The 15706-nt window shown below is 42.4% G+C and overlaps 1 protein-coding gene across 1 annotated transcript in view; it reads left to right on the top strand.

Moving 5' to 3' along the window:
• The window catches only part of cspg5a (chondroitin sulfate proteoglycan 5a), a 57129-nt gene that overhangs the window by 515 nt on the left and 40908 nt on the right, over nt 1–15706 (top strand). Inside the window, exons 2-4 of the mRNA XM_061080903.1 lie at nt 13277–13482; nt 13703–13808; nt 14888–14916. Of these exons, the coding sequence (XP_060936886.1) occupies nt 13277–13482; nt 13703–13808; nt 14888–14916 (341 nt within the window). The remainder of the gene's footprint in view (nt 1–13276; nt 13483–13702; nt 13809–14887; nt 14917–15706) is intronic.

Here is a 15706-nt window from a genome sequence, read left to right on the forward strand (position 1 = left end):
CTGGATTCATCAGTCAGTCTCACCACAGGTTCCATCAGCGACTCCTTGTTGTAGATGTTCAACTTTCCATTTTTCCTGTGGATTATAATAACTTGTAGTCGTCTAAATCGTGTCAGGACCATCCACGGAGTTTCAATTGCAAGATATAATCACAGTTAATGTTTTCTTTTTGGTTATTTATTTGGTTAAGTTTGCTTGAACGTGTGACTTAATAAATCCGCTTCATATATTTACCACGAATGTAAGTCCCAGTTTTCAAAATTCTATTTTTTTTTTCAAATGGAGGTAAAACGGTTTCGGAATTAAAAGTTAAGCATCTGAAATTCTCCCTCATTTCGTGTGTGATTTAAAAATATAACTTGTTAAAAACTGCGAATTACTTTATTTTAATGTGAAATCTTAAACCACTCCCGCCCTCTTCCTCCTCCTCTTCCTCCTCTTCCTCTCGCTAGCACTGTTAGTATCTCTGCTACCTCTTCGTCGCTCATCCGCTAGCTACCTCTTTCTAGAAATCTTCCTCACGCTATGTGCTACCTCTGTGCGCCCCCCCCCCTTCTCTACCTCTCGTTCCTTTTCATTCCTCCTCTTTCTGTTTCCCCGCCCACATGACTGCTGCATCACTGACTGTTGCTCTCCAGCTCCGTCGGGGGGAAAAGAATAAGAATCCCTCGTACGGTCGTTGACTCTCTCGCCCTCGTTAGCCACGCCCCCCTCCTCTCTCATTGGACATCGTACCCCGGCTTGTTCTGTAATATCACTTAAGTATGACGGGAATCCCCTTTACATATATGATCTTTAATCCATTCTTTCCTGTGTTAATGGTAATGTATTTTTAAGGAGAAGTTTTTTGTGTAGATGGAAGTTTTTTCTCTGTTCTTTGGAAGTTTGTAGCATTTGTTTGCTTATTTTTTTTTTTTCTTTTTTTGTATGGGGTCCGTTGGTACTTGGACCTGGACACTGTCGAATAAACTGTGTTTTGTATGAGCCGGACGTCTCCGTGTGGAAACTCTCACTTCATCCTCGACTCACAAGCTCAGGTTCTACTGAGAGTAGTTAACATCCCTCAGGAAATACACAGCCCTTTTAACATGTATAGTTTTAGATGATGTATGATTTAGAATTTAGTCAAAGATTTTGTTATGGTTCTAAACTCCACATTTGGTTTTTAAGTCTCTAACCAGTCAACATGGTGAACAACTTGTGCCTGTAGGAATTACACAACCGTCTTTGCAGTTTTGTTTATTCTCACTACATGCTTTAATTTATATATGTAAGAAAACAGATGGTACCTTTTTAACGTATAAAATAGTTTAAGAATATATATATGGTTTACATTTGTTATGGTTCTAATATTTTAGTTTTAACTCTAACTTCACCCATAACGTCAACATGAAGAACCTCAATGAGTCAATGGCAAAGATGCTTTCAAATAAAGGTTGGACAAAAGTCTGTCATTTTACACTAATGATTGTAAAGAATATACTATATTAACATAAAAATGGACAATATGACAGCTCCCAGGTTGTATAGTATCAAACTATAAGACTCAAGTAGAACACGTGCATAAACACTAACTTTACAATTCATCTGCAGTTATACTTACATGGACATTTTTAGGATTAAACAATCATACAAAAACCTTAAAAAGTAGCATTGAGGGATTTAAACAGTTTATGATAAATAGTTTCACAGAAAAGTACCTGATTCAATTAACAATTACACAATCAATGCATTAACATGTTCCAGAAACTTCCTCGACTCACAAGCTCAGGTTCTACTGAACAAGGAAATACATAGCCGTCTTTGCTGTTTTGTTTATTCTCACTACATGCAGTAATTCATATTTATGTAAGAAAACAGATGGTATATTTTCTAACATGTAAAACAGTTTAAGATGTATGGTTTAGAATTGAGTTAAAGATTCTGTTAACATTCTAAACTCCACATTTGGTTTTTAATTCTCTAATCAGTCAACATAGTGAACAACTTGAGCCTCAATGAGTCAATGGTTTATAAATAAATTAGCTATTTTATACTAATGACTGAAGAATATATATAAACATAAAAATCGACAACATGACAGCTCCCGGGTTGTATATTATCAAACTATAAGACTCAAGTAGAAGACGTGCATAAACACTAACTTTGCAATTAATGTGCAGTTGTAAAGATACAACAATGATACAAAAACCTTAAATAAAAAAACAACAAAAAGTTCCAATGAGGGATTTATGACGTAGTTTCTCAGAAAAGTACCTGAGTAAATTAACAATTACACTTAATCAATGCGTTAACGTGTTCCTGAAATAATATATTTGACAAGTAAACAGCTCAAAAAACTTAAATATATGTGTAAACAGATGGATAAAGGATTTATAATATGCAGATGAAAGTTGTTCCTTTTATATCCGGTCATCGTTTTCTTTGTTGTTCAAAAACTGCAGAGAACCTGGATTATCTGTGTGTGTCTCTTTGTTTTGGGATTAACGACGTTGATACAAAGCATCTGCACATGAAGCTGCCACAGAATTTAAATAACAAACGTATTGTAGCGACGACTTATCTGCTCTTTGTGGAAATACACTTATAACATGATTATAACAAGTAACGTCTAATTGTCGAGGTATAATGTGGTAAAAACCTTAGCAAACTATCAATTTTTTTTAGAACCAAGTTACAAAATCCTTAAAAGAAATATTAATATAGAGTAAGTTTTCAGATTTTAAGAAAAACAATATGTTTGCAGATGAAGGAAGTTTTTTAAAACACACTAAAGATGAGACCTGATCCCAGTGGTGAACTGAAACAACCAAACCAGTTGAGGTTTTAGATCAAGACTGCAAATGTCACTTTAGGTCATTGGATTACTTTCTATATTTATACACCACTAAAAAAAAAGTCCCACCCCCCCGGCCTGTGAGTCATGTGACAGGCACAGGAGATGTTTGGGGTCCGGTTGTTTCCCCGGCTGCTCTCTGCTGCCGCTCGCTGACCGGAGCATCTGAAGGGAAACGAGAAGAAACACACGAGTCGTAGTTTAAAACCTAATCCCAGCCGGTCGGCCACTGCTGTAATCTGGTGAGGGGGGGGCGGTGGGGATTTCTCTGTCCAGCAGATTGACCATGAGGCTGTTATTGAGAGGGATGAGGACAGATTAGGAGGAGGGGCTTTTTATCAACCACTGTGGGAACAATGATGGTGCAGATGCAGAAACTGATCAGTGGGATTTATTTTGATATTTCAGTTCCTCACAAAGTTTATAGAAAGTTGTGAGTAAGATGCAAATTGGAGAATAACAAATTAAATCATCAAATAACTAATGAAAACCAAACTGATCAGAAACATGAACAAACATCAGTTAGACAAAGAATAACCTGAAAAAAGAGAAACTATTCTAGAAAAATAAATGTATTTAACGAGCGCTTTTACTTTTTAGTTTCCTTCATTAAACAGAATCTTTCTATTCAAACAGGAATCATCGTGTTCGTGGTTAAACTGAAACTCAACCAGTTCGTTATTTTAAACAAATTTATTACTCTGCAGCTGTTGAGGGAAACGTGTGTGATTATTTAACAGACGAGGAATTCAAACAGGCAAACGTCCAGTTCTGCCTCTGACTCGAATCCTTGAGCCTCAGAGCTTCTGTTTCCTGCTCCAGTTTCAACAGTCAAGTACAGAAACTGAACCATTTAGCATTTTGCTGATGCTGCTGCTGCAGGAGGTTCTTTGACAGGGAGAGAGGACGAAGAGGTCGAGAGTTTTACACAAGAGTCTTTTCACTTGACACTTGGTCTCAAACTTTGACCTTTGAGCATCGGATCGTCCGTCTCTGCAGAATCTGCCTCATCACGGCTGGAGTTCTGAGTTTCTGAGTTCAGGCTCATGTGTGTTTCAGAATCAGACAATTCAGACAATCTGCCGACAGTATTTTCAGGATTTTACTCAGATGATGAGAAATTATTAATTCTTCAGCCTCCTTCACATCTCATGAAGCTTCATTAGACTTTAAACACATCTGAGCACATTCACACTTTAAATTTATCAGATGATAAGTTGAAAGTTAAAAAACCTCTCCTCTTCGTGTCGGAGGATATTTATTATATTGAAAGATTAAAGCTGTCACTTCGCCAGATGGGATTTCTATCATCTACATTGTTAAGAAGAAGATTTTCTGGAAGAATATAATGATCCTTTATTTAAGTAAAAGTACAAATACATCAGTGTATGATGTGTAAAATCAGTATTTAGTTAGTTTTCCTCTGGGTAAAAAGTAAAATTTTTACCTGGATTAATTACTGTATATATTATTGTTTTGTTTTATGTACAGTGCACCAACCACACCATGGCAATTTCCAATATATGCAAATATACATGGCAATAAAAATAATTCAGATTCTGATTCTGAATTGTCAATTAGAAGAATGAATTTGCTTTTAATGACATCACCTGGTTTCAGTAAAAGTATCTTGATCTTATCCTCAAGTGCAGCAGTGAATAAACTGAGTAACCTTCCCTCTAAAGCTCAGTTCTATGCTCCGAGTGCTTCAGAGCTTCACTTCCATCCATCAGCAGCTTTATGTAAGAACCTGTGAGTCAGGATTTGTTTCTCTTCTGCAGCTTGAATCTCATCTGAGCCGAGTGAGAGGCCGCGGCTCGCGGAGGCGTCGGAAGAATCACCAGCGTCGACTCCGAGCAGCAGAAACACTTTCCACTTTCCAGTTTAGCTCAGAAAACACGTTCGAGGCGTCAAAGCCACACTTTGCATCTTTGTGTTGACACAACAGGAAGTCAACAACACGAGCTTGTTCCCTCGGTCGCCTCCGTGGTGAAGCCCCCCCGCTGCTGCTCAGTGTAAATAAATGAACAGAGGAGCAGAGCCGCAGTGGGTTGAGTTCAATATTACAGAGATAAAACCACTTAAATATCTCAGCTCTGTGAGATTCACCTCTTCAACCAAGGACGTGCTGATATATCACATGGGAGAGTGTGTGTGTGTGTGTGTGTGTGTGTGTGTGTGTGTGTGTGTGTGTGTGTGTGTGTGTGTGTGTGTGTGTGTGTGTGTGTGTGTGTGTGTGTGTGTGTGTGTGTGTGTGTGTGTGTGTGTGTGTGTGTGTGTGTGTGTGTGTCTCCTTTCCCAGATTGTTTCATAATTAACATGGCTGCTCCCTGCGGCCTCCCACATCTGCACTGATTCTGCCACATCTGATGAGCTTTACACTTCACATCTCCACCGTTCTGGGAGACTCTCTCTGGGTTTCTTCACTCACTTTCTCCCATTTGACCTCATCTGACACCGTGGACCCAGATTTAACCTTCAGCCTGAAGGTCTGAAGAGTCAGTTACTCCGAACAGTTTCTGGAACTTTTCCTGGGCCCCCTGTAAAATGTAAGGTAAGAAACTGGAAGAATGCAAATATCTCAGGAAGAAGAAGAGGAGCCGGTCTCACGTAGAAGTAGAAGTTGTCAACTTGGAAAGACGAGGAGATTTTGGTGATGAAGATGAATCCATGAAGATGAATCCATACGTCAGGTCCGGCTTCCTGCTGCTCTACCCAGGTTTCACTCCGCCCCTGAATGTGAACGAGTCGGACCCGGAAAACCTCCTTCATTTGTGAAAGACAGATTCTGAAACATTAATTTATCAGCAAAGGTCTTTAGATGAATCATCATAAACTCTCCTCAGAAACAAAGTCCCAGAATTCTCATGTGAAGACATCAAATAGAGGAATCAGACCCACGGAGATGTGAGCACGAGTTCATGTTTACAAACCAAAACCCAAGAAACTCGGATCTGGCACGAAGGAGCTGCAGGAGTCTGGATTCAAACCGCTGAGTTCTTTATCTCTGATGTTTTTCCAGTGACTCCAACAGGTTTTATTTGAAGTCGGACCAGATGAGTCACAAGAAGCAGATTTCAAATCCCAGCTACTGGGATTAGGAACCAGGACGTCATCTTCTTACGCAGGTAATTTACCCAGTGACTCATCGGATGTGGACGCCACCATTGGCTGAGCTCCTCACTCAGCAACTGGAAATGATAAGTTTCACTGTTTGATTTGCTGTCACCTTACATGAGATCAGATTGAAGTCCTCATGAAATGAAGGAAGTGAATGAGAAGCAGTGATTCTGCCTCCAAGCAACAAGCCTCTCATCAGAGTTTAAACTTAAAAACTAAAGTATTTAACCTGCTGATAAAGTTTGTGTTTGTTTACCTGCACATTTCCACTTTACATGCTTCCTGTCGTGTGTGTGTCTGTGTGTGTGTAGGTGTCTGTGTGTGTGTTTTCTAAATCCTGCAGCAGCCGAACGCGCCGCAGGTGCTCGACCTTTTCGCTGCAGGAGCCTGTTGCTATGGCGATGACTCCATAGTTACTGTTGATGGCCTCTGGTACCCGACGTGTTGACTGACAGGACCAGAGGAGGAGGAGCCTCGTCCGGATCATCAGAGTTCTGTTGCCGGGAAACAGTTTGAGTTCGAGTTTGTTTCCTGTCGCACTTTATGTGGAAAGAAACTCTAATTCTACCTTCGAACCCAAAGGATCCATAAAGGTTTAAAGTGAATTAACTAAGATCGAGTTAATGTTAATACTTGAATCGACACTTAATGCATTTTTTAATCCCAATCTAAATTAAACATTTGTAGAAAGTCTGTTCCTGCTCCTGCTGTTTCTTTCATTGGATCAACTGATGCAAAAGTAAAAGGCCGTATAGGGAGCATAGAATAGTTGATGCAGTCGTACACACATATAAAATATAGTTCACCTGCACAGAGCTGACTGTGAAAAACAGTTTCCATCGGTCGATATTGCAAAGCTCAGTGATTTCCAGGTTGGGTTCGGTCATGCATGTGTTCACAGTTGACATTTCACTGCAGTGTGTGTGTGTGTGTCTGTGTGTGCGTACATGTGTGCATGTGTGCATATAACCCCGTCTGACAGGTTGCAGTCGGAGTCCAACACTTGAGCATGTATGTGCTTATGCTATATGCCAATAAGTGTGTGTGTGTGTGTGTGTGTGTGTCAGCATGTGTGACTTTGTGTCATGAAAAATGCAGAAGGTGAAAGTAGGGCATCGGTTCACGACACCACGGGGACTCGTGGCGTGAAGGAGCAAAACAAAGATGGCTCCTGCTCTGCCGTCCTCTTTGTCCCTGTCCTCACCTCTCTTGCCTCCTTCTCTCCTTCTCTCCTTCTCTCCTTCTCTCCTTCTCTCCTGTCTCCTTCTCTCCTGCCTCCTTCTCTCCTGCCTCCTTCTCTCCTGTCTCCTTCTCTCCTGTCTCCCTCCCTCTCCTCTCTCCTTCTCACCTGTCTCCTTCTCTCTCCTATCTCCTTCTCTCCTGTCTCCTTCTCTCTCCTCTCTCCTTCTCTCCTGTCTCCTTCTCTCCTGTCTCCTTCTCTCCTGTCTCCTTCTCTCCTGCCTCATTCTCTCCTGCCTCCTTCTCTCCTGTCTCCTTCTCTCCTGTCTCCCTCCCTCTCCTCTCTCCTTCTCACCTGTCTCCTTCTCTCTCCTATCTCCTTCTCTCCTGTCTCCTTCTCTATCCTCTCTCCTTCTCTCCTGTCTCCTTCTCTCCTGCCTCCTTCTCTCCTTCCCTCTCCTCTCCTCTGTCTCCTGTCTCCTTCTCTCCTGCCTCCTTCTCTCCTGCCTCCTTCTCTCCTGTCTCCTTCTCTCTCCTCTCTCCTTCTCTCCTCTCTCCTTCTCTCCTGCCTCCTTCTCTCCTGTCCTCACCTCTCCTGTCTTCTTCTCTCCTGTCTCCTCCCCTCCCCTCTCCTCTCCTCTGTCTCCTGTCTCCTTCTCTCCTGTCTCCTTCTCTCCTGTCTCCTTCTCTCCTCTCTCCTTCTCTCCTGTCTCCTTCTCTCCTGTCTCCTTCCCTCTCCTCTCCTCTGTCTCCTCTCTCCTTGCTGACTATCTGATCCTCGATTGTGTTGCTCTGGTGTTTTACTAGAAGATGCTGGAATAAAAACAATGCATTCAATAATAAATATTATTGTTATTATTAGCTACAATGTCAATTTGAATTACTATAAATGTCAGACTTTAAATATTTTACTGACTATTATGCATTTAACTGACACTCATGGCGGATTTCCCTCTGCATCATATTGGTTGATGATTATTGAATACTTCCCACTACAGTGTAGGTTTAGTTTTATTATTATTTTGCCTGAAACAAGCAGAGGAAATTCACCTGGATTTTTAGCTTACAGAGAAGCCGTCGTTGCTAAGATCAATCGATTTTGTGTTTGTATATGAAATAAAGTTAATATTGTGTTTTTCCTTCCATGACCAAATATCTGCTATAAAAAAAACTAAATTCAGGTGAAAACACTGAAGCTTTGGAGGAAACCTACTCGCTCTGTTCTCTGTAAATTATCTCTGAACAGTTGCTCCTCAGCCGGTTTGAAGAAGAAGAATCATCACATCATTTGAGTATTTAATTAAAACAGGATTTGATCTGACTTCAAGGATAAGAAACCTCAACAACAAACCAGGCTGGAGCTTCTCGTTTCCATCTGTGCAGCGAGCAGCGTTCCTCTGAATCCACCTCCGAGGCCACGTTCTGCTCTCGTTACGTTAGAGAACAGAAACTAACGAGACCTGGTCCAGCTCAGTCTGCTCGTGTAGAGAATGTAGGTCAGAGAACGTCCTCCGGTGGGATGTTCTCCGCTCAGGTTCACTCTCCTGTGTGACTTTGATGAGGCTCCAGTTGTTCGGACGCTGAACTACAGTGAAATCTGATTAAAGGGTCAACGTGCTCTGATGATGAGAGGATTTAATATGCAGCTGGAAACATAAACCGACACCTTTAGATGAGATTTGGTGATAATAGCATAAATAGAAAAATGATAAACAAAGCGTTCAGCAGAGCTCAGTCCACTTGAATTAAACCAAACTGCACCAAACCTCATAAATATTGTTTTCATTCATGAATTCTTCTCTGGAACATAAATTTCCAATAATCCGTCACTTAGCGACTCAGCTGGGGTCAGATGTGAGTTGATACTGAGCTTTGACGTGTTGTTACACACACACACACACACACACACACACACACACACACACACACACACACACACACACACACACACACACACTAACATCAGCCTCATGCACTTTGGGGTTCTCCAGTATTTTGGGGTTCACGCCTCTCGTGTCCTGCTCAGCGTCACGTGCTGTTGTTGTTGTTGTTGTTGTTGTTGTTGTCCAGGCCGAATGATTTTCATATCAAATTGGGGACAGTGCTGAACAACACAGGGATTATAAAATGATGTTTAATCCCTCGTGTTCACCCCCAAAACGTGGAGACCCCCTGTGACCCCCTGGGACAGATGATGAGACGCTGCTCAGCTTTCACACACAAGGAAACACAATGAGAGTTATTCTCCAATAAGTCTAAACAAACAGGGACGACAACAGGAGCCAACAACACAGTCTGAGATTTATTGCTTCTCCACCGGTGTCACTTCATTGTTATTTATGAAATGTGTCAAAAGAATAATGAGCTCAAGCTGTTGGTGGAAATTCTTTGTGAACGTGTGGATCTGTGGTTATTATTATGTTATTACCTCTGCTCTGTTTGTTTGTTTGTTTGTTTGTCAGCAAGATAACACAATAAATAACTTATTAAATCTCAGATTCAAGTTGAGTTCAGGACTTTCCTTCAGGCTTCAGCTTCACTTCTTCATGTCGTTCATCTTTATTTTCTGTCTTTTCAAGAAATCTGAAACAAATTTCATAGATTCAGCTTCATGTCTTGTTAGTTTGTTAAATCCTCTTCTCTTCCGCCCCCACACCTCAAGGATGTGTTACATTAACACATATTTTATTTTATTATATTATATTATACTGTATTACATTGAATATTGCAGTTTGACACTGTTCACTGTTTTGCTTTTTGCATTTTGAATTTCACTTTTTACTTCACTTTTTATATATTTTGTCTTTTATATATTTTTATATAGATATGTTTATGTCTAAATAAATGCTACCTTATATGAATATTAGAAAAAGTGAGTAAATAAGAAGTAAAGAGTGAGTAAATATATATTGTTTTTTTTATTATTATTATTGTTTTTCTTATGTGTGGTGTATTTATTGTGTTTTTATGTTTCTATGTTCTTTGTATGCACCAATAACCAGAGCAAATTCCAGGTGGGTGTTAATAAATACCTTCTGATTCTGATTCTGATTCTGATTCTGATTAGCTTTGTGTGTTTTATCCTCCTATTATCCACAGTAGAGATTTCATGATGTTTGTTGTTTTTTTGTTTCCCATTCGCTGCCACTAAAGTCCTCCTTCTGAGGTCAACACACGTTTAAAATCTTCAAGATGGAGACTTGTCGGGGGGGTTGGGACTCGGGGGGGAGAATCTAGCCTTGAAACAAAAGGAACAATATTTTACATGATTTAAATTGAAGCTGGTGAAATGTCCGTGACCCACTTTTCACAACTCACTGAACACGTTTTCTATTCCAGTACACATTCAGATTTTTCTCTTTTTTAAACATGCCTGCTTCCACGTGCACATGTACACATGAACAACTGCACACACACACACACACACACACACACACACACACACACAGACACACACACACACACACACACAACACAACACATCTCCTGTTGCAGCCCCTCTCTCCTCCTTTATGCGTTTTGTGTGTGTGTGGAAGAATGCCCGTGCACGACCCCCACCACAGCCATTACCCCCGGGGCCCTTGGGCATTCATCACCGTGTGTCCCCCCCCCCACCCCCATACCTCCTCTCCGTCCTCCTCCTCCCTTTTGTTTGCTTCTCTGTGTCACACCATTCAACAAAGCTATCACACACACCACACAGGGTTTTATTCGTTTTTGTTTTTACATAATCTAAAAAATGTCTCATCGTCCAAAAGTGAGAGAGGAACCGAAGTTCTTCTCCTTCGAAACAGAATGATCTCCCTCAGGGTTTAAAAGAAAAGAGAGAATTGACCAGAGTCCTATTGAGATCCCACACTTTCTGATGAATAGAAAATCACAGAAGGCTTTGAGACAGAGGGAGGGAGGGAGGGAGGGAGAGGGTGAGGAGGAGGAGTGGCAACGTGGGGAAGAGAGGAAGAGATGACAACAAGTGTCAGGAAATGTCGGAGGAATAAGTTTGAGTCAGATGGGAGGAAGAGGAAGAAGGAAGGAGTCTTGGGATATAGGCGGAGGAAAGAAAGGGAAGATGGGAGAAGAGGAGGATAAAAAAGGTGTTGGGGGAGAAGTGAGGGAGGAGAAGAAGATGGAAGAGTAATAATGTTTTAGGAAAACTGATGGAGAGAGGAGGAGGGAGGTGGGAAGAGGACAAGTGTTTTTACGGAAAGCAAAGTAAAGATGGAGAGAGATTAAAAGTTTTCTGGAGGTAAAGAGTCAAATGTTTTGGAAGGAGTAAAAAGAGGAAGAGGAGGAGAACATCTGTGAAAGGACGGTCGTGAGGAAGAGGATGGAAGTGTTTCAAGAAAAGACTGGAACATGTGTGAAGAAGAGGAGGAAAAGAAACGAGTGGCAGCAAAACAATTTCTGGAAATAAATTGTCTCGGAAGATGAAAGAATGAGATGAGAAATGTCTGGAGAAGAGGGAGGAGGAGGAAGAGGAAGAGGAAGAGGAAGAGGAAGGGGAAGAGGAAGAGGAGGCAGACACATTGAGGGAAGAACATGAAGAGCATCGTGGAAGTCTGAGGAAAAGGAGGAGGAGGGATTGTGTTTGGGAAAGGAAAAGGAGGAAAGTTGAAGGAAGTAGTGAGGAAGAGGAGGAGAAATGTCTGGAAACAAGGGAGGAGGGGAAAAGGGGAGGATTTAAAGGACAAAGAAGTAGGAACAGTTTTAGACAAGAACAGGGAAAGGAGGAGGAGGAGAGATGTTCCTGGAAAAGAGGGAAGAAGAGAGAGATGGAAGTAGTTTTAGGAAAGAGGAGGATCGAGGGAGTGTTGGAAGCAGGATGGAGGAAGTCTTAGGAAAGGAAGTATGGAGAGATAGAGAGGAGGGACAGGAAAAGATACTAAAGGAAGAAGTGAGGAAGAGGAGGAGAAAGGATGAAGAGAGTGTTGGAAGCAGGATCGGGAAATAAATTATATTCCGGGAAATGCAGGAGAAGGAAAAAGGAGGAAAAGGAGGAAAAGGATAAAAAGTCTGAGGAAAAGAGATGAAGGAAGTCGTAGGAAAGGGAAGTGGAGAGATAGAGAGGAGGAACAGGAAAAGAGACTAAAGGAAATAGTGAGGAAGAGGACGAGAAATGGAAGTAGTTTCATGAAAGAGGAGGATGAAGAGAGTGTTGGAAGCAGAATCGGGAAATAAAACAACTTCCGGAAAATGCAGGAGAAGGAAAAAGGAGAAAAGAGAGGAAGAGGATGAAAAGTTGTAGGAAAAGAGACGGAGGAAGTCGTAGGAAAGAGAAGTATGGAGAGATAGAGAGGAGGGAAAGGAAAATAAACTAAAGGAAGTCGTGAGGAAGAGGAGGAGAAATGTCTGGAAAAGAGGGAGGAGGGGAAAAGGGGGAGGATTTAAAGGACAAAGAATAGGAATAGTTTTAGACAAGAACAGAGAGAAGAGGAAGAGGAGGAGAGATGTTCCTGGAAAAGACAGAAGAAGAGAGAGATGGAAGTAGTTTTAGGAAAGAGGAGGATGAAGAGAGTGTTGGAAGCAGGATCCAGAAATAAAACATCTTATGGAAAATGCAGGAGAAGGAAAAAGGAGAAAAGAGAGGGAGGAAGTCTTAGGAAAGGGAAGTGTGGAGAGATAGAGAGGAGGAAAAGGAAAAGAAACTGAGGAAGAGGAGGAGAAATGTCTGGACAAGAGGGAGGAAGAGAGAAAAGTTTGAGACAAGGATGGAGAGAGGAGGAGGAGGAAAAGGAGGAAGAGGATAAAAAGTCTGAGGAAGAGAGAGGGAGGAAGTCGTAGGAAAGGGAAGTGTGGAGAGATAGAGAGAAGGGACAGGAAAATAAACTAAAGGAAGTAGTGAGGAAGAGGAGGAGAAATGTCTGGACAAGGATGGAGAGAGGAGGAGGAGGAGGAGGAGGAGGAGGAGGAGGAGGAGGAGGAGGAGGAGGAGGAGGAGGAGGAGGAGGAGGAGGAGGAGGAGGGGAGGTCTTGGGAAAACGAGTGCGGGAGGGGGGAGATGAAGAGGATGGGGGGAGGAGGAGGAGGAGTGGTTGGCATGAACAATCCCTCCTCCCCCTCCTCCTCCCGCTACTCCTCCTCCTCCTCCTCCTCCTCCTCCTCCTCCTCCCCCTCCTCCTCCTCCTCCTCCTCCTCCTGCAGCTGATGAGAAGGAGGAGTTCTCCCGTGTGTTCGAGTCCCTCTCAGCCACAAAGTGCCCACCGCTCCCGGTGCTTCGCTACCCGAGCCCAACCGAACCGAGCCGAGCCGTGCTACTGCTCCCACCCCCACCCCCCTATACAAACCCAACCCCCCCCACCGTCGCTGTTGTGGGCGATGGAGCCGTGACCACCCTCCCTTACGCGTGCGTGAGAACCAGACGCGCGGACCCGAGGACACCGAGCTGCTATGGAGGAGGTTCGAGTCTGAGACCCGCACGGACAACCCGCTCTGCCACAGGACCGGATTACTTTTTATTTTTCCTTCTTCCACCTCCTCCATCAGCACCGGGACTTCGTGTGTCCGTCTTGTGTGTCTCTTGTGTGTCTCTTGTGTGTCTCTTGTGTGTCTCTTGTGTGTCTCCTGGAGGAGAGGATGCAGCCGGGCAAGGAGGAGGTGCGCTCCGGAAGCTGGAGGAGCCTCTTGCTGCTCTGGTGCTTCCTGTTCATGCACCTGATCCCGGGAACCGTGCACGGTAAGAAGAAGCTGGAGAATAATCAACTATCCTTTTATTTCATATTTAAAATCGTGTTTATTAATTTTTGCTGCAGCAGCATCGCACCCCCCTCCCTCCTCCTACTCCTCCCTCCTCCCCCCTCCTGCTCAGAAAGGAGGTCAGTGAGGATTGTGGGTTAGGAAGCACTTAACACTAAACTGCTATTAATCATCATCTCATTCATCTGTGTGACACTTTCATATTTTAAATCAAAACAATATTAAACATATATTTGTTATTATTTGTTATATTTGGTGTCCATATTTTCCTTATGGACACCAGAGCAAAGATCTGCAGGAATTTCAATCCACAGATTCTGTCTCCTGCTGAATCTGTCTCTGCAGGAATATTATAATATCACAGATATGATTTACATGAGAGGGGGGGAAATGCCATAAACCTAAATGAGGTCATGGTGAAAACACAAGTACACAATTAATTCCCTGTGAATATCACAAAGAGGAGGTAACAATGGGGTCAGCAGCAGCAGCCACTAAAACACCCTGATATGAGGACAATAATTAAAATATTGCAAACCCACTCATTGCAAAAGGAGAATTTCTACATGCATATCACAGAGGAATCCACAGATATGAATATGCATGAATGCAACCGTCTCCTCAAAGCTCAGTTGTGCACACAGACGCATTTGAGGGTTATTGGAAAGAAACAAATGATTTAAAATCCCAGCAGCAGCAGAGTGAGTGATGAGACTCGGTGGAGATAGATATCAGAATCAGAATCAGAATCAGAATCTGAATCATATTTCAGCAGGAGTGAGATTCGGTGACAGTGTCCGTCAGGCGGATCCGGACCGAGGATCCCTGGAGGCTCCGGATCCACATGCACACACACAAAGGCCGGATTAGAGCCGAGGGACCCGGTGAATAATTCATGAAGGGGACGTGAACACACACATTCTGATACAGAGGAAAGAAAAAACACACACACACACACACGAGTAAACATTAAGTAAAGACACGGAGCCTCTCTCTCTCTTTTTCTCTCTCTCTCTCTCTCGCTCCTTCTCTTTCTCTCTGTTCGCTCTTTGTCTTGAGATTCATTGCGCATGGCGGACTACGTTCCTGTCAGATTAATAATGCAGCGGACGCACACTGGATGAAATCAGTCTGGCGTTATAATCTAATATAATCTGGATGATTCTTCGGCTTCGCTCTGTGGAAGCTGAGGGGAAAAGATGAGGTTTTTATTCTGTGTTTCATTTGGAAGATGGAAGAGAAATGTCCAGAATCAGATTTCTTATCACTCTGGTCAAATTAGATCTCTAAAATTAAATGGTGTTTTATTTTTATTAAATGGCAGCTGCATTAGTCCCCCTCTTTTCCTTCATGTAGGGATGTGTGATATTATGAAAGGCCTGTGTAGAATATGAGATAATTATGTGGAATAACTGGTTTTAGCTCTGTACAGATTTTTGGAAATTTGCCGCCATTTGTCTTTATTGAGATTTAAAAGAGAAAATCAAATGTTTAAATATTAAATATGAAGCCAGTGACAGCAGGTGGTTTCCTGAGCTGGTTTCGTTAAGACTGAATAAATCCTGAAGCTCAATCACAAACCCACATATCTCATTTCACGTTTATTGTGCTTAACCCAAAATGAGTTTCACAAATATTAAAGGAGACATATTGAGGTTGATCATTTTTAATTAGTGAGATATGAATGTTTGCATGCTCCTCTTTTCAGCCTCTGTCTCAAACCCTTGGTATGTCGCTCCTGTCTCTTTAAGCCAGCACCCCTCCCTCCTCCTGATAAAGCCCAGTCTGCTCTGATTGGCCACCCAGTTTGCTCTCCTGTGATTGGTCCAATGCTTCGAGCGCTTGAAGGAAATGTCTGCCTCCGCGCTCGCTTCACCT

Source organism: Limanda limanda, chromosome 11, assembly GCF_963576545.1.
Source record: "Limanda limanda chromosome 11, fLimLim1.1, whole genome shotgun sequence".
NCBI lineage: Eukaryota > Metazoa > Chordata > Actinopteri > Pleuronectiformes > Pleuronectidae > Limanda > Limanda limanda.